Here is a 25,803-nt window from a genome sequence, read left to right as displayed (position 1 = left end):
GGACAGCAAGCCACACTGTTCACGTTATTACTTCCGGTAACACAAAGAGAAAGCGTCCATAGCAAGTTACAGTTCTGCACATGCGTAGAACCCTGCGGAACCGATTGTGTTCCGGGTCTGTATTGCTAGCTTGTATTGACTGAAACTTAACCATACGTTTAAAAACGTCCTTAGTTTGTTTTATCCAACCTTTTGTTTACTAAATGTGGTGGCTTCGAGTTTTGTAGCGTAATTTTGAGAAGCAAAAAGACTCGTTTTGAGGTTTGGGGGAGACGAACTCCCTTGTTTATTTAGTTTGGCCGCCATGATGGTGAGCAGAGTCAATGAGCACTCATATCAAAACCAGAAAAGGTACGGTGGCCATTTGGAATTACACAGAGCGACCGGATGTGGACGCGTTCTGCACATGCGTAGAACCCTGCGGAACTGATTGTGTTCCGGGTTTGTATTGCTAGCTTGGGGACAGTGTCGGTTCCGGTATTTACTTCGAAACTTAACCATACGTTTAAAAACGTCCTTAGCTTGTTTTATCCAACCTTTTGTTTCAAAATGTGGTTGCCTCGAGTTTTGTAGCGTAATTTTGAGAAGCAAAAAGACTCGTTTGAGGTTTGGGGGAGACGAACTCCCTTGTTTATTTAGATTGGCCGCCATGATGGTGAGCAGAGTCAATGAGCACTCATATCAATACAAGAAAAGTTACGGTGGCCATTTGGACAATATCAACATTGTACGAAATATGTAATTATTCATTTAGCAACTACACTGTAATGACTTCATTTCTTTCAGTAGCTCGATTATTTTATTCTACACATCATGAAATATTTCACAAATACATTCCTTCAACATTTTCATTATCGGAATAAAAATCATGAATCAGTCCCAAAACGTCATATGGAACCCAAACGCAGCACACCCAGTACTGTATATTTCATGGACAAACAGGCTGTGGGTTCTCAGCGCCGTAGTGCCCTTTTTCCTAAAAGAATGAATGACTGCCGCGGATGGGCCGACAAGTCAAGGTTCTCCTCTCACTCATTGTGGAAGTGGTAAGTTTGTTTTGTCTTCTTTGTCCTTCTACCCCACTCTGTTTGATTTGAAACTTTTTATTACATTGAAAATAAGTCAATTAGCGAGGCTAGGTTGCTAGCTCAGTAAGCTAGCAGTGGCCGTGTGCAGTGATCCTGCAGTAAAACAAAGAATAGGAATGTCAAAGTGACTGTAGGGGTGTTATATTATGTATGGAGGGCTCTAATAATGAATAATTAAGTAAGGCAGCGGGTCTGGAACCAATTCTACGTTTTTTTTGACTGAACGGTGAGACCAAGACCACCTTCAGCTGGAGGTGGTCTACCACAGCCAGCTGTCCAGATGCTGGACGCAGTAACAGGACTGCTCCAGGATGACTGACAGCTCCCCGTAGATCTTCTCTCTCCACGTGGGCAGGAGTCTCTCATTGTTGAGGGCCTGGAGCCTCGGCGTCCCCTCCCGGAGGACGTGGTACATGCAGGGCCACCGGCTCTGGATCCTCAGCCGGGTGCGCCTGTCCAGTGTGATGCCACGCACGATCTTCTTGGCTCGGAGCTCACGAAGAGTGGGCAGCTTAAGACACGAGAAGACCAGACCCCTGCTCTGCGACACATCCAAGAACTCCAGAGACAGCGACTCCAGAGTGTAGGAGATGCCGAGGTTCCTCAGCGGCACCAGGATGTGTAAAGTCAGAGACTTCAGGTTTGGGAGCGACGCGGTCAGAGTCTGCAACGTGGATGGAGTCACTCCTTTGAAAACCCAGAAGTACTTGAGCTCCAGGACTCGGAGATGTCGGAATCGGCCGAGCAGCGACACGGACAACTCGGACCAGTCGAAGTGTAAACGCATCTTCGCGATGCGAGGACAGGTCTCGGTGAGTTTGCTGAGAAGCTCCTGGAAGCTGGTCACCTGGAAAAAGAACCAAGGTACTAAATATCACCATGAAGATGATCCAAAGAAGTCTTAGCTTAGCATCACCTGGTCCATTTTAGTGATGCTGTCCTGATGGGAACTGGAGCTGGAATGCACTCTGAGATCCAGCGGCTCCAGAAGAGTAAAGGTCCAGTTCAGGTCCAGATGACTGAGGTCCCGGCAGTGGACGTGGTCCAGGAGGTGGCACAGAAGGTCTCCCCACTTGTGGAAGCGGTCCCCTAAATCGAAGCTGGCCTTCAACGTGAGAAGACTTGCCCGCCGCGAGATGAGGTGATGGGTGTAGTGGTGAACCCACGACTTCCAGCGGTCAAAGACGCGATTGGACACCAGAAGTCCCTCCTGACCCAGGTGGAAGACTCCGCGGCGGGAATAGTCGGCGACACGCCACAGCTTCCACGAGCGAATCAGGCGGCTCCAGCTCAGGCAAACCAAAGCGCAGCTGCATTTATCCACCTCGTTCAGGAACGACAGAACATGGAGCTGGCATTCCACCGGGAGCAGATCGAAAGGGAAGTAGTCGTCCGTGGCTTTCCGACGCTTCCCGATGGGAACCAGGGCTCTTTTACGAGGCGACATGTTGGCGGCGGTCAGACTCGCCACCTGGAGGTCTTGTGAGCCGGCTTTGCCATAAATCCTTCTGGTCACCTAAAATACCCAGTTAGTCGATAACATGCTAACAGTTAGCATGCTAGCATCAAATGTGCCAAAGCTGTCCTAAAGTGTGCCTGCGTCGTATTTAGACATGAGAAAATTAGCTAAATCTGATTGCTCCACCATATTGCTAACTCGGAGCACGTACCCGAATACAGTACACCACTCTGGTTCTCCTGACGGTAACATGCGGCCATATTTGATTAGGGCAAAGCAACAAGTAGACTTAGCATGTCACGTGATTCCACCGTCCCATGTCTTACGTATTGTTTTATAACCTTCTCACCTTTGTTAGTCATATAAAGTTGATATTTATATCACAGTTATGTTTGTAAATGAAAGAGGGAAATAATAATTATACATTTACATTCAGTGGACGGTGCTAAATAATCATAAATGACGGATGGATGGAACTTCCGGTACATCCTAGCGAGATTAAACATAATAATTTCTCTTCTGAATCAAATTGCTGCGTTCTGACGTGTTTAACATCGATAAAAATGACTTTTTTAACGTAATCGATGACAGCGACAAGGTTGATATTTGACACCGACCGTGTGGACTTACCTTCCGCGGTAGTTTCAAAGCTAGCCTGCTAAGAAGCTAACGTCAGGACGAAAGGAGGAAAAAAAAAAAAGAGTTGTTGCCGGAAGTGCAACTGTACAAATATGTGTATCATAAGCTAAGCGCATGCGCTGCGTGGCTACGGGATAACAGAAACTGTGTTTTAAAAAAGGATGTTTGTTATTTATCGCCTCCGCTTACAAACAGCTGACTTCTGTTGTTGTTTTTGCTCAACCGGAAATGACGTCATAAAAAGCAGCCGAGCTACACCGTGTCAACTGCAATGCTAGATGGCGCTATCCGGCCACTTGTATTTTATATTTATTTGAAAATACGGATAACCATATTTTAGTTAACAGTAATTATTAATTTCTATTTTAAATGCTAACACAAGAATGAATATTTATATAAAAAAAGTCTTAGGTCTAAGTAGGCCGTGTGGTCCTTCGCTTGTTTACGTACAGGCGGGAGGAAAACGTCTGCTTTGTTTAAGTCCCGCCCCCAGCCCCAATACTGCAAGGGCTGTGTCTAATCCCACCAATCAAGAGCTGTGACTGGCGTACGTGTGTCACGTGACCACGCAGTCCCCGCCCTACCGTCGTGTGTGTTGTATATGCGCGTGACTGTAACATCTTAATTCATTCTAAAGCAGGCTCCTTTTTAAGCTAGTCTCATTTCTGGTCCTTTTAGAAGCCATTAAAGACGTACCGCTTAGAAACAAATCATCACATCTCTTCAGAAGCGTTAACAAAGAGTCCTGTACCTTAAAAAATAAGCTAAAATGAAAACCAAGTTCATAAACGGAGTTTCTTCCTCGCCCTCCATGTCGCTGGGCCTTCTGGTTACCGACAACGTCCTTCAGGTCCAGCCCAGCACCCAGGAGGTCTGGAAGGACCTGACCCGCCCCGATAGCCCAGACAGGGACACACGGAGTCGGGCTTACCGCTGGTGTAAGGAGTTCCTCAATGGTTCCTGGAGAAGCCTGGCAGAGGACGACTTCAACATCACCATCATCAGGTAGGCCTTCTTCTTCTTCGTCGTCGTCTTCTTCTTCTTCAAAATAAAAACTGTATCATCCTAGCATCCATGTCTTTGACATTCAATGTACATAGATTTACATTTACATTGCTGGAATACATCGAGAATTATTGTTATCATTAGAGTGCTGACGTCATTGCACATGTAAAGACTTGAACCATATGAAAGGCTTCCAAGAGTTATGACGTCACGGCATCATGACCTCTGAACTCTTGAGACCCCCCAGTCACCCCCACATGACGTCATCTGCAAACGTCCAAAATGATGACTGGAATCACTGCTAATTTTAATGCCATAAGAGTTATTCATTCAAATCAAACTTTATTCCAATAATAGCACCTTACAACGGCCCAATCTAGAATAAAAACAACAGGGTGAAATAGAACAAATAAAATACATTTTTTTTATTTATTGTATTTTATTTTTACTTTTTATTTTACTAATCTGTGCAGCACTTTGGAAACTGTTATAAAATGTGCTATATTAACATTATTAGAGCCCTCTAAACATGAAATAACACCCCTATTACACCAATATTACCCAATATAGTAGACATAATAAGAAAAAATAAGACATAGAAAACATGTTTACCATCTTCAAAATACACATTTAACATTATTAGAGCCGTCTAAACATGAAATAACACCCCTATAGTCACCTTTACACCTATATTACCCAATATAGTAGCTGTAATAAAAGAAAATAAGACATACAAAACTTGTTTACCGTCTTCAAAATACATGTTTAACATTATTAGAGCCCTGTAGACATGAAATAACACCCCTATAGTAACCTTTACACCAACAATGAGAGAAAATAAGGCATAGAAAACCTGTTTACCACCTTCTAAATACACCTTTTAACATTATTAGAGCCCTCTAAACATGAAACAGCACCCCTATAGTCACCTTTATACACTCCTATTACCCAATATAGTGACACCGCTCCGCTAAAGCAGCGTAAACAAGGCTTGTGGAGGTAGACGGTGGACTCGGTTCATCCAAACAGCAACCATGCCAAAATGTTGTGTTGCTGCTGGATGTTCACAGTATCCCAGTCATATTGGAAGTTGATGACAGGAAGGAAATGCAGTTAAAGTGGCATCCTTTGATTTTCCACTCGGACACCCGTGGCTCATCTCCTAATCATATTTCTTCCAGGGGTGGGCTGAGCAACAAGCTCTTCCTGTGCAGCCTCCCAGACAGCGTGGGCACGGTCGGGGATGAGCCGAGGAACGTCCTGCTGCGTCTCTACGGAGCCATCCTGCAGGTGGGAACCTTTTCTGGCGTCTATCTTCAGGCTGTCAACGTAAGACGAGAAGCCGGGCAGCAGGGATGCTTTATTATACGGTTACACTGTGTCCTTTGTTTACCTCCGTCCTCATTGGGTGGAATAGACAGCTTGGACGTCTTCAAGGAAGTATTGCACTGTCACCCCCATAATCCCCTTGCTAAGAAAAAGTGAGGTTCATTCACAAAGACCCCCCCCCCCCCCCACCAAAAAAAAAAAGTAAAATTCTTGGGACTTTCGGGGCTGTCGCTCGGCAACAACACAACATTTCACTTTAGGCCGCTCCACAATCTTAATGGTCTTTACATCCCCATTACCCAATATAGTAATACACTTATACACACTTAATACACAAATACATTTTGTGACATTACTAGAGCCCTCTAAACATGAAATAACACCCCTATAGTCACTCTACACCCCCATTACCCACTATAGTAGACATCATAAGAGAAAATAAGACATAGAAAACATGTTTACCACTTTCTAAATACACTTTTTAACATTATTAGAGCCCTCTAAACATGAAATAACACCCCTATATTCACCTTTACACCAATATTACCCAAAATAGTTGACACAATGAGGGAAAATAAGGCATGCAAAACCTGTTTACTGCCTCTCAAACACACTAACATTATTAGAGCCCTCTAAACATGAAATAACATCCCTATAGTCACCTTTACACTCCTATTTACCCAATATAGTAGACATAATAAGAGAAAATAAGACATACAAAACTTGTTTACCATCTTCAAAATACATGTTCAACATTATTAGAGCCCTCTAAACATGACATAACACCCCTATAGTCACCTTTACACCTACATTACCCTATATAGTAGACATAATAAGAGAAAATAAGACATAGAAAACTTGTTAACCATCTTCAAAATACATGTTTAACATTATTAGAGCCCCCGAACATGAAATAGCACCCCTAGAGTCACCTTTACAACTATATTACCCAATATAGTAGACATAATAAGAGAAAATAAGACATACAAAACTTGTTTACCATCTTCAAAATACATGTTTAACATTATTAGAGCCCTCTAAACATGAAATAGCACCCCTATAGTCACCTTTACACCTATATTACCCAGTATAGTAGACATAATAAGAGAAAATCAGTGATAATAAATGTTAAAATGTTAATAAATGCCGTCAGCGCTTCCATCTCACGGTCCCCATGACGACAGACAGTAAACATGGTTGATGCCGTCTTTATACAGCAAACTTTGTACCGTAATTTTCGATCTTCACTCCCGCTCTGCAGCCTCTCCTCCTCAGTATCTCCACTTGGATCTCCAGTTGCTCGGCGTAGTGAAGGGGTGCTCCAAGCTAACAGTTGCGGGTTATGGCCCCAACAGTAGCTTGTGCGTGTTGAGAGATTATTTCCACCATGCTAACCACTCGTCCACCGTGTGGCCTCTTATGTAGCGATGGCCTTATGACCGTGTCCCATCACGGCAGGCTAACAAGCCCCCATCAAAAAAGGCTAATAAGATTGATTAGATGGCCAGAGTGCGGCGCTATTAATGATTAAACAAAGCCCGGCGTTTCTTAGCGATGGAAATATGTGAATGGAATATTACACCATGCGTACATTTATTTGATACGGGCTTCTATTTTTAGCCCTGCTTAAACAAATGCTTTCACCAAGAAGAATGTCTGGATGAGCTCGGGTCTCTGGTCAGGTTTTGCTCATAGTGGCTTTTGCTCTATTTAAACCATTTCTGTTAACATGCTGGCTATGCTAGCATGCTAACGTTATCATGCGAACACATAGCATAATAGTAACAAGTGTTTTACATGTTTATCTATGGAAATGGATAAAAATGCGGCTATGCTAAGGTTAGCATGCTAACAATGCTAACGTGCTAACACTGAGCATTATAGCGCTAAGACATCATATGAACATCTACCTATAGCAATGGCTAAAAATGCTACTATGTTAATGTTACCATGTTAGCAATGCTAATATGCTAATGTTATCATGCAAACACATAGCATCATAATGACAAATGTTTTACATGTGTCTATCTATGGAAATGGATAAAAATGCGGGTATGCTAAGGTTAGCATGCTAACAATTCTAACGTGCTAACACGCCAAGGCTTCATATGAGTGCCCAGCTGTGAAAATGGCTGAAAATGCTACTATGCTAATTTTAGCATGCTAGCAATGCTAATGTGCTGACACTGAGCATAAGAGTGCTAAGTTGTTATATAAGCATCTACTTATGACAACGGCTAAAATGCTACTATGCTAATGTTACCATGTTAGCAATGCTAATATGCTAATGTTATGCAAACACACAGTATAATAGTGACAAGTGTTTTACGTGTGCCTACCTGTGAAAATGGCTAAAAATGCTACTATGCTAATTTTAGCATGCTAGCAATGCTAATGTGCTAACACTGAGCATGAGAGTGCTTCGGTTTCATATAAGTGCCTAGCTGTGAAAATGACTAAAAATGCTACTATGCTAATTTTTCCATGCTAGCAATGCTAATGTGCTAACACTGAGCATGAGAGTGCTAAGTCGTTATATAAGCATCTACCTATGACAATGGCTAAAAATGCTACTATGCTAATGTTACCATGTTAGCAATGCTAATATACTAATGTTATCATGCAAACACAGCTTAATAGTGACAAGTGTTTTACATGTGTCTAGCTATGGAAATTGATAATATGCGACTAAGCTAAGGTTAGCATGCTAACGTGCTAACACTGAGCATCATAGCGCTAAGGCTTCATATGAGTGCCTCGCTGTGAAAATAGCTAAAAATGCTACTATGCTATTTTTTTAGCATGCTAGCAATGCTAATGTGCTAACAATGAGCATGAGAGTGCTAAGTTGTATACATTCTCTCTTTAATTACCATCGCCGCTCGCTACAGAGGAAGCCAGCAAGCTAAATAGTTGACAAGAGCAGGTGAGGCTGCCCCTGACTTCGGACACCACCAGCCAGAATTACACAATTCCCAATGATGTAACATAGCTCCTATTTTCTGTCGTGTCCGCTTTATTTGACCCAAATTCCTTCATGTCAACTTTCAGGTGTTCAGGTTCATGTACTTCTTATCTCACAGTAGGCGGCAGATAAGTACTGTGGCTGCAGTACAAGGTCACAGGCCCAACGCAGCGTTGCGACAGAGCGTGACCTCGACCTCTACATCAAACACAATAGTTGGGCTTGTTGTCGTAACCAATGAAGCCGCTCGATAATCCAGCATATTTAGAAGGTGGTAAACAGGTTTTCTATGTCTTATTTTCTCTTATTATGTCTACTATATTGAGTAATATGAGTGTAAAGGTGACTATAGGGGTGTTATTTCATGTCTAGAGGGCTCTAATAATGTACAAAAACATATTTAGAAGGTGGTAAGAGATTTTCCATGTCTTATTTTCTCTTATTATGTCTACTATGTTAGGTAATATGAGTGTAAAAGTGACTATAGGGGTGCTATTTCATGTCTAGAGGGCTCTAAAATGGTCAACAGCATATTTAGGAGGTGGTAATATGAGTGTAAAGGTGACTATAGGGGTGCTATTTCATGTCTAGAGGGCTCTAATAATGTCAAAAGCATATTTAGACGATGGTAAACAGGTTTTCTCTGTCTTATGTTCTTTTATTATGTCTACTATATTGGGTAATTTGAGTGTAAAGGTGACTATAGGGGTGTTATTTCATGTCTAGAGGGCTCTAATAATGTACAAAAACATATTTAGAAGGTGGTAAGAGATTTTCCATGTCTTATTTTCTCTTATTATGTCTACTATGTTAGGTAATATGAGTGTAAAAGTGACTATAGGGGTGCTATTTCATGTCTAGAGGGCTCTAAAATGGTCAACAGCATATTTAGGAGGTGGTAATATGAGTGTAAAGGTGACTATAGGGGTGCTATTTCATGTCTAGAGGGCTCTAATAATGTATAAAAGCATATTTAGAAGGTGGTAAGAAGTTTTCTATGTCTTATTTTCTCTTATTATGTCTACTATGTTGGGTAATAGGAAATTAAATGTGACTGTAGGGGTGTTATTTCATGTCTAGAGGGCTCTAATAATGTATAAAAGCATATTTAGAAGGTGGTAAGAAGTTTTCTATGTCTTATTTTCTCTTATTATGTCTACTATGTTGGGTAATAGGAAATTAAAGGTGACTGTAGGGGTGTTATTTCATGTCTAGAGGGCTCTAATAATGTACAAAAACATATTTAGAAGGTGGTAAGAGGTTTTCTATGTCTTATTTTCTCTTATTATGTCTACTATTTGGGTAATATGGGTGTAAATGTGACTATAGGGGTGTTATTTCCTGTCTAGAGGGCTTTAATAATGTCAAAAGCATATTTAGACGATGGTAAACAGGTTTTCTCTGTCTTATGTTCTTTTATTATGTCTACTATATTGGGTAATTTGAGTGTAAATGTGACTATAGGGGTGTTATTGCATGTCTAGAGGGTTCTAATAATGTATAAAAGCATATTTAGAAGGTGATAGAGAGGTTTTATATGCCATATTTTCTATTGTTATGTCTACTATGATGGGTAATATAAATGTAAAGGTAACTATAGGGGTGTTATTTCATGTCTAGAGGGCTCTAAAATGGTCAACAGCAAATTTAGAAGGTGGTAAAGAGGTTTTCTATGTCTTATGTTATTTTATTATGTCTACTATATTGGGTAATGTGAGTGTAAAGGTGACTATAGGGGTATTATTTCATGTCTAGAGGGCTCTAATAATGTCAACAGCATATTTAGAAGGTGATAGAGAGGTTTTCTATGTCTTATTTTCTCTTATTATGTCTACTATATTAGGTAATAGGAGTGTAAAGGTGACTATAGGGGTGTTATTTCATGTCTAGAGGGTTCTAATAATGTATAAAAGCATATTTAGAAGTTGGTTAACATGATTTTTATTCCTCAAAGCTTTCCACACATTCCCAAAGTCCTCCTGGTTTATATGTACAGTGTGATGTGTGTGTTGATGCTGTGTGTATTGTGTAACGTGTGTTGCAGGGGGCAGAGGCCATGGTGCTGGAGAGCGTGATGTTTGCCATCTTGGCAGAGCGGGAACTGGGACCTAAACTCTACGGTATTTTCCCGCAGGGACGCCTGGAGCAGTATGTACCGGTAGGTTCCGTCACGCTATAATCAGCATTATAGTTATATAAGCTTATATAATGAGCATAAGCATTGCAGGTCTGCAATGTAGCTTGATGTTGTTGCTGTTGTTGACAGAGCTAGCATAATAAGCATGTGCATCAATGCACTTAGCAAAGAGGTTTGGCTCGTGTTTAAATGGTCCAACTAGGGTGTTAATGTTTCACATAAACATTGGGAATGGTGGCCAACTCCTATAGAGGAGCTTCACACCATCACCTGCACAGAAAGCTTTCTAGATCTTCCACAAGCTGCACCTATTCCAGCTGTATTTCCTTGGATTTCTGTTTCCCACCAAAATGCTCTGTTGTAATATTCCATCAACGGCCCGTCTCCAAGCACGCCCCCCCATGCTGTGATTGGTCACATGTCCAAGTGCTTCCTAACTACGAAGGAACCTCATTTTCTAATATATAATATTAGAAAATATAGTGGGTCTAGGAGTTGGGAATAAATTAATTAATAGTCTTTGGAGTGTTTAGGTGTTAGGGGGTAGGGTTAGTTGTTAGAGGAGAAGGTTAGGTGTTAAGGAGGTAGGGGTAGGGATGTACGGTTAGGTGTCAAGGAGGTAGGGATGTAGGGTTAGGTGTTAAGAAGGTAGGGGTAGGTGTTAAGGAAGTAGGGGTAGGGATGTAGAGTTAGGTGTTAAGGAAGTAGGGGTAGGGATGTACGGTTAGGTGTTAAGGATATAGGGTTAGGTGTTAAGGAAGTAGGGGTAGGGATGTAGGGTTAGGTGTTAAGGGAGTAGGGGTAGGGATGTACGGTTAGGTGTTAAGGATATAGGGTTAGGTGTTAAGGAAGTAGGGGTAGGGATGTAGGGTTAGGTGTTAAGGAAGTAGGGGTAGGGATGTACGGTTAGGTGTTAAGGATATAGGGTTAGGTGTTAAGGAAGTAGGGGTAGGGATGTAGGGTTAGGTGTTAAGGAAGTAGGGGTAGGGATGTAGGGTTAGGTGTTAAGGATGTAGGGTTAGGTGTTAAGGAAGTAGGGGTAGGGATGTAGGGTTAGGTGTTAAGGATGTAGGGTTAGGTGTTAAGGAAGTAGGGGTAGGGATGTAGGGTTAGGTGTTAAGGATGTGGGTAGGGATGTGGGGTTAGGTGTTAAGGATGTAGGGGTAGGGATGTGGGGTTAGGTGTTAAGGAAGTAGAGGTAGGGATGTAGGGTTAGGTGTTAAGGAGGTAGGGATGTAGGGTTAGGTGTTAGGAAGTAGGGGTAGGGATGTAGGGTTAGGTGTTAAGGATGTACGGTTAGGTGCTAAGGAAGTAGGGTTCGGGATGTAGGGTTAGGTGTTAAGGATGTAGGGTTAGGTGTTAAGGAAGTAGGGTTTGAGATGAAGGGTTAGGTGTTAAGGAAGTGGGTTCGAGATGTAGGGTTAGGTGTTAAGGATGTAGGGTTCGAGATGCAGGGTTAGGTGTTAAGGAAGTAGGGTTCGAGATGTAGGGTTAGCTGTTAAGGAAGTAGGGTTCGAGATGTAGGGTTAGGTGTTAAGGAAGTAGGGTTCGAGATGTAGGGTTAGGTGTTAAGGAAGTATGGTTCGGGATGTAGGGTTAGGTGTTAAGGATGTAGGGTTAGGTGTTAAGGAAGTAGGGGTAAGGATGTAGGGTTAGGTGTTAAGGATGTAGGGTTAGGTGTTAAGGAAGTAGGGGTAGGGATGTAGGGTTAGGTGTTAAGGAAGTAGGGGTAGGGATGTAGGGTTAGGTGTTAAGGAAGTAGGGGTAAGGATGTAGGGTTAGGTGTTAAGGATGTAGGGATGTAGGGTTAGGTGTTAAGGAGGTAGGGATGTAGGGTTAGGTGTTAAGGAGTTGGGGATGTAGGGTTAGGTGTTAAGGATGTAGGGTTAGGTGTTAAGGAGGTAGGGATGTAGGGTTAGGTGTTAAGGAGGTAGGGTTAGGTGTTAAGGAGGTAGGGATGTAGGGTTAGGTGTTAAGGAGTTAGGGATGTAGGGTTAGGTGTTAAGGAGGTAGGGTTAGGTGTTAAGGAGGTAGGGTTAGTGAGGGTAGGGTTAGGTGTTAAGGAGGTAGGGATGTAGGGTTAGGTGTTAAGGAGTTAGGGATGTAGGGTTAGGTGTTAAGGATGTAGGGTTAAAAACTGCACACCTCCTTTGGGGACAAAGTGTGTATAATATTTGTCAGCGTGATTGACAGCCTCCGAGCTTATTGATTTTGTTGACACGCGTCAGAATAAATGCCATGTGTCCACAGAGCCGCAAGTTGGACACCTGCGAGCTGAGCGAGGCCAACATTTCAGCGGAGGTTGCGGACAAAATGGCCAAGTTCCATGGAATGAGGATGCCCTTTAACAAGGAGCCCACGTGGTTGTTTGGAACCATGGACAAGTAAGTCAGGAACACTCATGGCCACGCTAGTTCCCACGCTAGTTCCTACATGATGGAAAGCTCAAAACAATGCTGGTTATTGCCCTCATTGTGTTGTCCACTTTGATCCTTGAAGAACGTTGTGGTCTGGTATCTTCTCCAAGGCAGGTGGGGTTTTATTGCTCCATAGCATGCTAATGAACTCCATAGTATGCTAATGAATGGCATTGTAACAGGAAGGAGACGCCCCCGTGTTTGGGGCTTCTTCTGCCGTGGTTTGTCGCACCCATGCTAGATAAGCTCCTGAGTGACAGGTCAATTAGGTTTGAGGGCACCTCCTGATGCCCCCTTGTCTGTGGGGGGGGGGGTTATCAAAGCGTTACCTCGGACGACACTGTTTGTGACCCCAGGTAAAATGATACTGATACTTAAATATGTATACAGTAATTTCATTTCATTTTATGTAATTTAATTGTATGTGATTTAATTTAAAATCATTTAATTTAATTTAAAATCATATAATATCACTTTATGTAATTTAATTTAAAATAAAATAATATAATATATTTTTATATAATTTATTTTTATTTAATTTAAAATAATTTAATTTAAAAATATATAATATAATATAATTTAATTTAATATTTTTTTCACCGAACTTTAATTAATTAAAATAATTAAAATTTATTTATGTATTAATGATTAATGTATTTATTTATCAGATATATATATATATATATATATATATATATATATCATATTTTAATATCTATACAAAAGAAAATGTTTAAAAAACTAATATTAATAGTAAAATATAGTTAATTTAATATATAATATAATATGATATAATTTAATATTGTTTTCACCAAACTTTAATTAATTAAAATTATTAAAATGTATTTATGTATTAATGATTAATGTATTTATTTATTTATCAAATATATATCATATTTTAATATCTATACAAAAGAAAATGTAAAAATATATAGTAATATTGTAATATAGTAATATAGTAAAATATAGATACAAATATAAAAATATTGTATTTCATGAAGTATTTCAAGAAGTAAAACATTTCCATATACAAATATTTACAAATATAACTATAATGCGTAATATTAATAATAAAATCAACATGTATCCAGCTATTTTAAAAATATATTAAAATATATTTCCTTTATTTTTATTTTTTTTACTTGGTATAAATATATTGAAATAAGTAAAATGTTTAAGACCATATATAAGAATATGTTTACAATGATATAAGAGATGATAAATGACGTCATCCCAAAATATACTAATATATACTAATATAGAAATACTATAAATAATATGTGTAGAAGTGTAGAAATACTGTATATGAATATGGGCCCCAGGCATGGCTGATCGCCCTCTTTACCCGGGTGCCTATGGGCACATGCCCAAGTCTAATTGTGGTGCCTGCGACCTTCCTAAAAGGGGGGTATTGACCGAGGTTCCTTTTCCGTTTGAGTCCACCAGAAGCCAGCACGCCCTGACCCGATGAGACGTCTGTCTCGACGTGCTGACGAGTTCACGGCCGTCAACCACCACGCTCCTGGAGCTGGTGGACTCGCTTGGTGTTTACAGCGCTAACATTGTGCAACTCAAAAGTCCACAAAGTCCGGCGCCCTACTCCACTTTTCCAACCACGGCCTTCCACAATCCTGCTTTATGACCCAGAAGTGTCACAACACAAATATTGATCATATTGGCCCTTTGATTGACGTTTGATGTGAGGAGGTTGAACCCCGGGAAGAACCTTTTCCACCATACCACACCTCGTTAGAGATATATTAGAGATATACATACTTATTTTATGGCCACTCATATCCCGTTTATGGCACTTCATCGCCATAAGTCCATTTCTGAAAGCAGCATTCCTTATTTACAAAGCAAATCTAGACATGAAATGGCACCCCTATAGTCACCTTTACACTCCTATTACCCAATATAGTAGACATAATAAGCGACCATAAGATAGAGAAAACCTCCTAACTGTGGTTTTAATATCATTAGAGCCTTCTAGGCATGAAATAACACCCCTATAGTCACCTTTACACTCCTATTACCCAATATAGTAGACATAATAAGAGACCATAAGATAGAGTAAACCTCCGAACTGTGGTTTTAATGTCATTAGAGCCTTCTCGACATGAAATAACACCCCTATAGTCACCTTTACACTCCGATTACCCAATATAGTAGACATCATAACAGGAAATAAGACATAGGAAACCCGTTTATTGCCTCGCAAATATGCTTTGTATCAGCATTAGAGCCTTCTCGACATGAAATAACACCCCTATAGTCACCTTTACACTCCTATTACCCAATATAGTAGACATAATAACAGGAAATAAGACATAGGAAACCTGTTTACCACCATGTAAATATGCTTTGTATCAGCATTAGAGCACTGTAGACATGAAATAACACCCCTATAGTCACCTTTAAACTCCTACTACTCAATATAGCAGACATAATAACAGGAAGTAAGACATAGGAAACCTGTTTACCACTTTGTAAATATGCTTTATAATAGCATTAGAGCCCTCTATACATGAAATAACACCCCTATAGTCACCTTTACACTTCTATTACCCAATATAGTAGACATAATAACAGGAAATAAGACATATGAAACCTGTTTACTGCCTAGTAAATATGCTTTATATCAGCATTAGAGCCCTCTCAACATGAAATAACACCCCTATATCAACTTTACACTCATATTACCCAATATAGTAGACATAATAACAGGAAATAAGACATAGGAAACCTGTTTACCGCCTAATAAATATGCTTTATATCAGCATTGGAGCCCTGTTGACATGAAATAACACCCCTATAGTCACCTTTACACTCCTACTACTCAAAATAGTAGACATAATAACAGGAAATAAGACATAGGAAACCTGTTTACTGCCTAGTAAATATGCTTTGTATCAGTATTAGAGCCCTGTTGACATGAAATAACACCCCTATAGTCACCTTTACACTCCTATTACCCAATATAGTAGACATAATAACAGGAAATAAGACATAGGAAACCTGTTTACTGCCTAGTAAATATGCTTTGTATCAGCATTAGAGCCCTGCTGACATGAAATAACACCCCTATGTCATTTAATTTTTTCCGTGAGACTTTTCCCTTGCACGTTGCTTATTTGTTGACATATGAAATATTGTTGAAATATTGTTGCCAGGTACCTGAGCCAAGTTTTGAGGCTGACCTTCACTCGAGAGTCTCAGCTGCGTCGCTTCAACAGCCTGCTGAGCTACGACCTGCTGCATGAGATGGACTGGCTCAAGTTAGTTCCTACACACACACACACACGAGACAATGCATAGCTGGCATCGAACATGCGGTTGCCAAGCAGCTGATACGTGCCAAAGTGCCTCCAAGCCAATATGTTTCAATGTCTATTGGGATTCATGATTTTATAAAGATTTTGTGTACGTTGTTAAAAAGCGTACTTCCCCTTTAAGAGTGCATAAGCGCTGATACTTTACTTCCTGGTTTTCTTACCTCTTTAGTGTCTATTTTTAGTTAGTTGAAAACTAGCCAATTGTTTTGTTTGTATTCTTGGAAATAAACATGGATATTTTGTATATTTTTTATTACAAACAAAATGTTTTCCTGTGTGGATTTGTGGAGTTCCAGCTAGCTAGGGACAAGCTAAAGTTCAAAGCTAAATGCTGTCAAGCTAATCAAACCTCTACAGTTAACTTGTTCATAATGTTGACACATGAATGTTTATATGTTGTTGGCTGTATTCCTGTGAAGTATTTGTTACTACTCTCTGATGTAGTATTTGTACAGACATGTAGAAGGTTTATTGATGTGTTTTGTTTTTGAGGTCCCTGTTGGAGTCCACCAACTCCCCGGTGGTGTTTTGCCACAACGACTGCCAAGAAGGTAAAAAGCCGCCGACGCGTACGAAACGGTCGTTTGTACGTTTTGCGTTTCCAATCATCGTTGTCGTTTGCCAGGAAATATCCTGCTGCTGAACTGCCGTCACCAGTCGGACAAACAGAAGCTGATGCTAATCGACTTTGAGTACAGCAGCTATAACTACAGGTATTTTGTTGGCCGGGCCCCCACACGGTCCCCCGCCTGGGCGCCCACTCGAGCCCCCAGCCGGGCCCCCCAGCCGGGCCCCCACCTGGGCGCCCACTCGAGCCCCCAGCCGGGCTCCCACACGGGCCCCCACACGGGCCCCCACCTGGGCCCCTACTTGTGCCCCCACCTGGTCCCCCTCTCGGGCCCCCACTCGGGGGCATGTAAATCATGAGGAAAAAGTTGTAAATTATGAGAGAACAGTTGTAAATTATGAGAGAAAAAGTTGTAAATTATGAGAAAAATCTTGCAAATTCTGATGAAAAAGTTGCAAAATATGAGAAAACAGTTGTAAATTATGAGAAACATTTGTAAATTATGAGAAACATTTGTAAATTTTGAGGAAAAAGTTGTAAATTATGAGAAAAAAAATTTTATTATGAGAAAACTGTTGTAAATTATGATGAAAAAGTTGTAAATTATGAGTAACAAATTGTAAATGATGAGAAAAGAAGTTGTAAATTATGAGGGAAAAGTTGTCAATTATGAGGAAAAAAACCTGTAAATTATGAGTAACAAGTTGTAAATTATGAGGGAAAAGTTGTAAATTATGAGGAAAAGTTGTAAAATTTGAGAAAAAAAATGGCAAATTATGATGAAAAAGTTGTAAATTTCGAGGAAAAAGTTGTAAATTATGAGGGAAAAGTTGTAAATTATGAGGAAAAAGTTGTAAATTATGAGGGAAAAGTTGTAAATTATGAGGAAAAAGTTGTAAATTATGAGGGAAAAGTTGTAAAATTTGAGAAAAAAGCGGCAGACTAGCCGGTAACGATACGTTTCAGGAATCTGTAACAAAAAGCAAAATAAGGATAATAAGGATAATATGAAATGATTATCGTGATGATTCATATGGGCTTTGTGTCTGGAGCCTGCACGGTGCCATAAAGATAGACGGCTGACAGAGGATGAGTGGAGGATGAGTGGAGTGGAGGATGAGTGTAAGAGACAAGCAGAGCGGCAAATGAGGCCAGGTTTGGGTCCGCCAGGACAGACCCATCCCATCCTAACGAACCCCAAAGAATGTTTTCCTGTCCGAAGGCCCAGCAGGCTCATGGACGCATGCTGGCATTTTATCTCCAGTGTTTGCTTTCTCTGTTGTTGCTGTAAAAGTGAGATATTTGTTTTGAGAAAGGGAGGAGGAAAAATGCAGAGGAGCACAGCGGCCATCTTGGAGTGGCGGTTAGGAATGTGTTGTTCAAGGTGATCCCAGTGCGGCTACACAAACATCCAACCTCCACACTGGTTTTGGGCTCTGGGCTCTCATGTCAAGAGGACTCTAATCATGTTAAAAAGTGTAATTAGAAGGTAGTAAACAGGGTTTCTATGTCTTATGTGTCTTATTTTCTCTTATTACGTCTACTATTATTAGTAACAAGAGTGTACAAGTTACTATGGGGTGTTATTTCATATCTAGAGAGCTCTAATGGCGTTAAAAGCTATATTTGGAAGGTGGTAAACAAGTTTTCTATATCTTATGTGTCTTATTTTCTCTTAGTATGTCTACTATGTTGAGTAATAGGAATGTACAGGTGACTATAGGGGTGTTATTTCATGTCTCGAGGGCTCTAATGGCGTTAAAAGCTATATTTAGAAGGTGGTAAACAAGTATTCTATATCCTATATGTCTTATTTTCTCTTATTATGTCTACTATATTGGGCAAGAGGAGCATAAAGGTTACTATAGGGGTGTTATTTCATGTCAAGAGGGCTCTAATAATGTTAAAAAAAATCAGTTAGAAGCTAGTAAACAGGGTTTCTATGTCTTACGTGTCTTATTTTCTCTTAGTATGCCTACTATTTTGGGTAATAGGAGCGTAAAGGTGACTATAGGGGTGTTATTTCATGTCTAGAGGGCTCTAATGATGTTAAAAGGTGTATTTAGAAGGTGGTAAACAGGTTTTCTATGTCTTATTTTCTCTTATTATGTCTACTATATTGGGTAATAGGAGTGTACAGGTGACTATAGGGTTGTTATTTCATGTCAAGAGGGCTCTAATAATGTCAAAAAGTTCAGTTTGAAGGTAGTAAACAGGTTTTCTATGTCTTATGTGTCTTATTTTCTCTTATTATGTCTACTATATTGGGTAATAGGAGTGTACAGGTGACTATAGGGTTGTTATTTCATGTCAAGAGGGCTCTAATAATGTCAAAAAGTTCAGTTTGAAGGTAGTAAACAGGTTTTCTATGTCTTATGTGTCTTATTTTGTCTTATTATGTCTACTATGTTGGGTAATAGGAGTGTAAAGGTGACTATAGGGGTGTTATTTCCTGTCTACGGAGCTCTAATAGTGTTAGAAAGCATATTTGGAAGGTTGTCTAGTGTGTGCTAATGAGAGGATGAAGTGAACTAAAGCTAAGCTGTTTCGTCCTCCATCTTTGCAGGGGCTTTGATCTTGGCAACCATTTCTGTGAGTGGATGTACGACTACAACTGTGAGCAGTTTCCTTTTTTCAAAGTGAACCCCCAGGCGTATCCCTCCAAGGCTCAGCAGGTAGGCGTAGCCGACAACGACGCTGGCGTCCATGATAGTGAACGACATTTCCTTGTCTGCAGCTCCACTTCATGGAACACTACCTGCGTGCGTCCGGTGGAGACTTTGACAACCTGAGCGTGGAGGACCAAGTGAAAATGAAGGAGGAGTTGTACGTGGAGGTCAACAGGTAAGTCGTCCCCCCTGGATTTGCCCCCACCCTTGGAACCAATCAGTATCAGAGACCAACGGGTCTTTCTGTGCAGGTTCTCTCTTGCATCCCACTTCTTTTGGGGCCTGTGGTCCATCATCCAGGCCCGCCTCTCCACCATCAAGTTTGGGTATCTGGTGAGTACTGATTTGGACACCCCAACACCCACCATCACACTTGTTGGAGGTCTGGATCTGCTAAAGAGGGTCAGCATAGGTCAGGTCAGGCCGCCGTCTCACGGTGTCACCATGACTACTACTTTACTACTTTACTTTACTACTTTACTTTACTACTTTACGAGAGTATTTAGATAAAGTTAGGTAAAGTTATCTTAGGTAAAGTTATCTTCAAAGCCAACGATGGCTCTTGTAGCAAGACCAAAGTTATTTGTATCTACTGTCACTGTGGGTAAGAAGGTGGAACATTTATGGGCAAGAAGGTGGTACGTTTATGGCTAAGAAGGCGGCACATTTATGGCTAAGAAGGCGACACATTTATGGGCAAGAGGGCGGCACGTTCATGGGCAAGAAGGTGCTACATTTATGGGCAAGAAGGCGCTACATTTATGGCTAAGAAGGTGCTACATTTATGGCTAAGAAGGCACTACATTTATGGGCAAGAAGGCCCTACATTTATGGGCAAGAAGGCGGCACGTTCAAGGGCAAGAGGGCGGCACGGTCATGGGCAAGAAGGCGCTACATTTATGGCTAAGAAGGCGCTACATTTATGGGCAAGAAGGCGCTACATTTATGGCTAAGAAGGCGCTACATTTATGGGCAAGAAGGCGCTACATTTATGGGCAAGAGGGTGGCACGTTTATGGGCAAGAGGGTGGCACGTTTATGGGGAAGAAGTGGGCACATTTATGGGGACGAAGCGGGTACATTCATGGGGAAGAAGGGGGTACATTTATGGGGAAGAAGGCGGCACATTTATGGGGAGAATTTATGGGGAAGAAGGGGGCACATTTATGGGGAAGGGGGTACATTCATGGGGAAGAAGGGGGCACATTTATGGGGAAGAAGGGGGTACATTTATGGCTAAGAAGGCGGCACATTTATGGGGAAGAAGGGGGTACATTTATGGGGAAGAAGGCGGCACATTTATGGGGAAGAAGGGGGTACATTTATGGGGAAGAAGGCGACACATTTATGGGGAGAATTTATGGGGAAGAAGGGGGTACATTTATGGGGAAGAAGGGGGCACATTTATGGGGAGAATTTATGGGGAAGAAGGGGGCACATTTATGGGGAAGAAGGCGGCACATTTATGGGGAAGAAGGGGGCACATTTAAGGGGAAGAAGGCGGCACATTTATGGGGAGAATTTATGGGGAAGAAGGGGGTACATTTATGGGGAAGAAGGGGGTACATTTATGGGGAAGAAGGCGGCACATTTATGGGGAAGAAGGCGGCACATTTATGGGGAGAATTTATGGGGAAGAAGGGGGTACATTTATGGGGAAGAAGGGGGTATATTTATGGGGAAGAAGGCGCTACGTTTAATGGGAAGAAGGGGGTACATTTATGGGGAAGAAGGGGGCACATTTATGGGGAAGAAGGGGGTACATTTATGGGGAAGAAGGGGGTACATTTATGGGGAAGAAGGGGGTACATTTATGGGGAAGAAGGGGGCACATTTAAGGGGAAGAAGGCGGCACATTTAAGGGGAAGAAGGCGGCACATTTATGGGGAAGAAGCGGCACATTTATGGGGAGAATTTATGGGGAAGAAGGGGGTACATTTATGGGGAAGAAGGCGGCACATTTATGGGGAAGAAGGCGGCACATTTATGGGGAGAATTTATGGGGAAGAAGGGGGTACATTTATGGGGAAGAAGGCGCTACATTTAATGGGAAGAAGGGGGTACATTTATGGGGAAGAAGGGGGTATATTTATGGGGAAGAAGGCGCTACATTTAATGGGAAGAAGGGGGTACATTTATGGGGAAGAAGGGGGTATATTTATGGGGAAGAAGGCGCTACATTTAATGGGAAGAAGGGGGTACATTTATGGGGAAGAAGGGGGCACATTTATGGGGAAGAAGGGGGCACATTTATGGGGAAGAAGGGGGTACATTTATGGGGAAGAAGGGGGTACATTTATGGGGAAGAAGGGGGCACATTTAAGGGGAAGAAGGCGGCACATTTAAGGGGAAGAAGGCGGCACATTTATGGGGAAGAAGCGGCACATTTATGGGGAGAATTTATGGGGAAGAAGGGGGTACATTTATGGGGAAGAAGGCGGCACATTTATGGGGAAGAAGGCGGCACATTTATGGGGAGAATTTATGGGGAAGAAGGGGGTACATTTATGGGGAAGAAGGGGGTATATTTATGGGGAAGAAGGCGCTACGTTTAATGGGAAGAAGGGGGTACATTTATGGGGAAGAAGGGGGCACATTTATGGGGAAGAAGGGGGCATATTTATGGGGAAGAAGGGGGTACATTTATGGGGAAGAAGGGGGTACATTTATGGGGAAGAAGGGGGCACATTTAAGGGGAAGAAGGCGGCACATTTAAGGGGAAGAAGGCGGCACATTTATGGGGAAGAAGCGGCACATTTATGGGGAGAATTTATGGGGAAGAAGGGGGTACATTTATGGGGAAGAAGGCGGCACATTTATGGGGAAGAAGGCGGCACATTTATGGGGAGAATTTATGGGGAAGAAGGGGGTACATTTATGGGGAAGAAGGCGCTACATTTAATGGGAAGAAGGGGGTACATTTATGGGGAAGAAGGGGGTATATTTATGGGGAAGAAGGCGCTACATTTAATGGGAAGAAGGGGGTACATTTATGGGGAAGAAGGGGGCACATTTATGGGGAAGAAGGGGGCACATTTATGGGGAAGAAGGGGGTACATTTATGGGGAAGAAGGGGGTACATTTATGGGGAAGAAGGGGGCACATTTAAGGGGAAGAAGGCGGCACATTTAAGGGGAAGAAGGCGGCACATTTATGGGGAAGAAGCGGCACATTTATGGGGAGAATTTATGGGGAAGAAGGGGGTACATTTATGGGGAAGAAGGCGGCACATTTATGGGGAAGAAGGCGGCACATTTATGGGGAGAATTTATGGGGAAGAAGGGGGTACATTTATGGGGAAGAAGGGGGTACATTTATGGGGAAGAAGGCGCTACATTTAAGGGGAAGAAGGGGGTACATTTATGGGAAGAAGGGGGTACATTTATGGGGAAGAAGGGGTACATTTATGGGGAAGAAGGGGTACATTTATGGGGAAGAAGGGGGTACATTTAAGGGGAAGAAGGGGTACACTTATGGGGAAGAAGGGGGTACATTGATAGGCAAGAAGGCGGTCCATTTATGGACGTGTTTTGTCTGTGATTGCAGGAGTACGCCATGGCCAGGTTCGATGCCTACTTCCAGCACAAGAAGCTGTGGGCTGTCTGACCGTGGAGAAGATGGAAGATCCCACGCCCGATGGCGCTCGCTGCTGCTGCTGCTGTTGTTGGCGTGCGGTACCATAACGTACGGTACCATGGCGTGCAGTACCAAAGCGTACAGTACCATAATATACGGTACTATAATATACGGTACGGTACCTTGTCATGCAGCTTCTGCTTTGCTCCATTCCAATGACTACTCCAGTAGCTAGAGCGGGCCGTGTAGGAATATTCTATCTACATCATCTGGATCTACGCCCCCCACGGCCTTCTCACGTAATACACACTATTTACTATTCACACCACTTTGCAGTAGAAGTAGCGGAAGTAGTACAGTAGTAGTAGAGTACTTCCATGTCACGCTTCCAGCTGCACTCAAACTGTCATCAAACCAAAATGACCAAAGTGGTGTCAGCGTGTCAGTCAAGTCCTAGTTGGATACTTGGACTGTATTACACGGTATTACATTGTACTGCATTACGCAGTACTCCCACAGTATTCCCTCATTTTCCCAAAAGGACAAATTTGATTTGTTGTTTACGAGTATTATTTTCATATTACAAGTTGAAAGAAGGATTTATTTCAGTGAAGGATAACAAACAAGCAGAGGTGCCGCAAGGCATGCTGGGAGTGCTTCCCAGCATGCCTTGCGGTGGCGCTGAGTTTGAGATCCCTTGTCTTCTAATAAGCACGCATTGGACATAAGCTACAGGTGCATGGCCATGATGTTAGGCATCTTTTTAACACTAAACCATCGTGCTAATGACCTCCCAATGGCTGCTAGTGCGGATGTACAGTATGATAGTATAGTACAGATGTACAGTACAATAGTATAGTACAGATGTACAGTACAATAGTATAGTACAGATGTACAGTAGGGATGTATAGTACGGATTTGTAGTACAGATTTACAGTATGGATGTACAATACAGATGTATAGTACAGATGTACAGTATGGATGTATTATACAGATGTACAGTACGATAGTATAGTACAGATGTACAGTAAGGATGTACAGTACGGATGTATGGTACAGATGTACAGTATGGATGTACAATACGGATGTATAGTACAGATGTACAGTGCGGATGTATAATACAGATGTACAGTACGATAGTATAGTACAGATGTACAGTAGGGATGAATAGTTCAGATTTATAGTACAGATGTACAGTATGGATGTACAATACAAATGTATAGTACAGATGTACAGTATGGATGTACAGTACAGATGTACAGTACGGATGTACAGTATGGATGTACAATACAAATGTATAGTACAGATGTTTAGTACAGATGTACAGTACGGATGTATAGTACAGATGTACAGTATGATTGTACAGTACGGATGTATAGTACAGATGTATAGTATGGATGTACAATACGAATGTGTAGTACAGATGTACAGTATGATTGTACAATACGGATGTATAGTACAGATGTATAGTATGGATGTACAATACGAATGTGAATGTATAGTTCAGATGTACAGTACGGATGTATGTATAGTACAGATGTACAATATGGATGTACAATACGGATGTATAGTACAGATGTACAATACAAACATATAGTACAGATGTACAGTACGGATGTATAGTACAGATGTTTAGTACGGATGTACAGTACGGATGTCTAGTACAGATGTATAGTATAGATGTATAGTACAGAGGTATACTAGTATGGTTGTACAATACGAATGTATAGTACAGATATACAGTACGGATGTATAGTACAGATGTATAGTACAGATGTACAGTACAGATGTATAGTACAGATGTACAGTACGGATGTATAGTACAGATGTATAGATGGCCTAGTACATACACTATAGTACACTGTAGTACACTATAGTACAGTAGAGTATACTGTACACGGCAGCATCAAAGCCCGCAGAATGTGATCTACTTGGCATGAAATATTATGTCTTGGCATTATTCTCGTTACCTCATCTTTATCCTGTGAGACTGCTTTGTTAGCGTAGCATAACGTAGCATAGCATAACGTAACGTAGCGTTACCAAAGTGTGCATCCATTCCATATAGTGTTCATTCTTTTTATGTTGTTTATTGTTGAATGTAGAAAAACTGTTCCTGACTGATTCCAACATGGCCGCCATATTTTATACATGACGTTTTTCCTATTTCTTTTTCTTTCTTTTTTTTACACAATCAGATATGATACTTGATGATGGATGATTTTTTTTTAATGTTCTGTAATTTACACGTTATCAAATTCAATGAAGAATGCATTCCTGGCACATGTGATTTTTTTTGGGGGGGAGGGGGGTGTTACTGACATGAATTAAAACATGTAAAATAAATCAAATAAAAATAATAAAATAAAAATTGAATGGACAAGATGAGTGAAGCCTTTGTCTTTTGAATCTTCTATTATTATTATTATTATTATTATTATTACTATCTACTAATTATCCCAAGAAATTGACTAAATAAAAACAAATAAATAAAATAAAATAAAAATAAATTCCCTTAGTGTTATTGAAATAGATTTGAAAATATATCCAGATTAAAACATTAAAAAAAAAAACTAAAAAATAAGAATAAAATAATTTAAAATTTGGGAGAATTTAA

At 41.1% G+C, this 25,803-nt stretch overlaps 2 protein-coding genes across 2 annotated transcripts; one reads left to right on the top strand and one right to left on the bottom strand.

The window, feature by feature from the left end:
- Positions 1-198: 198 nt before the first annotated feature.
- Positions 199-25,561, top strand: chka (choline kinase alpha). The gene is made up of 11 exons (XM_058086320.1): positions 199-4,191; positions 5,373-5,481; positions 10,530-10,643; positions 12,873-13,006; positions 16,213-16,317; positions 16,867-16,925; positions 17,000-17,087; positions 19,509-19,617; positions 19,680-19,786; positions 19,863-19,944; positions 23,157-25,561. The coding sequence occupies exons 1-11, from the start codon at positions 3,956-3,958 to the stop codon at positions 23,214-23,216; spliced, it is 1,203 nt and encodes a 400-aa protein (XP_057942303.1). The 5' UTR covers positions 199-3,955; the 3' UTR covers positions 23,217-25,561.
- On the bottom strand, positions 777-3,533 carry si:dkey-12e7.1 (uncharacterized protein LOC557553 homolog). The gene is made up of 3 exons (XM_058086322.1): positions 3,178-3,533; positions 2,005-2,604; positions 777-1,935 (listed from the first exon to the last, which is right to left on the bottom strand). Exons 2-3 carry the CDS (start codon positions 2,533-2,535, stop codon positions 1,348-1,350), a joined length of 1,119 nt encoding a protein of 372 aa, XP_057942305.1. The 5' UTR covers positions 2,536-2,604; positions 3,178-3,533; the 3' UTR covers positions 777-1,347.
- Positions 25,562-25,803: the final 242 nt, after the last annotated feature.

This window comes from Doryrhamphus excisus, chromosome 11, assembly GCF_030265055.1.
Source record: "Doryrhamphus excisus isolate RoL2022-K1 chromosome 11, RoL_Dexc_1.0, whole genome shotgun sequence".
Classification (NCBI taxonomy): Eukaryota; Metazoa; Chordata; class Actinopteri; order Syngnathiformes; family Syngnathidae; genus Doryrhamphus; species Doryrhamphus excisus.
This window is presented reverse-complemented; position numbering and strand designations above follow the sequence as displayed.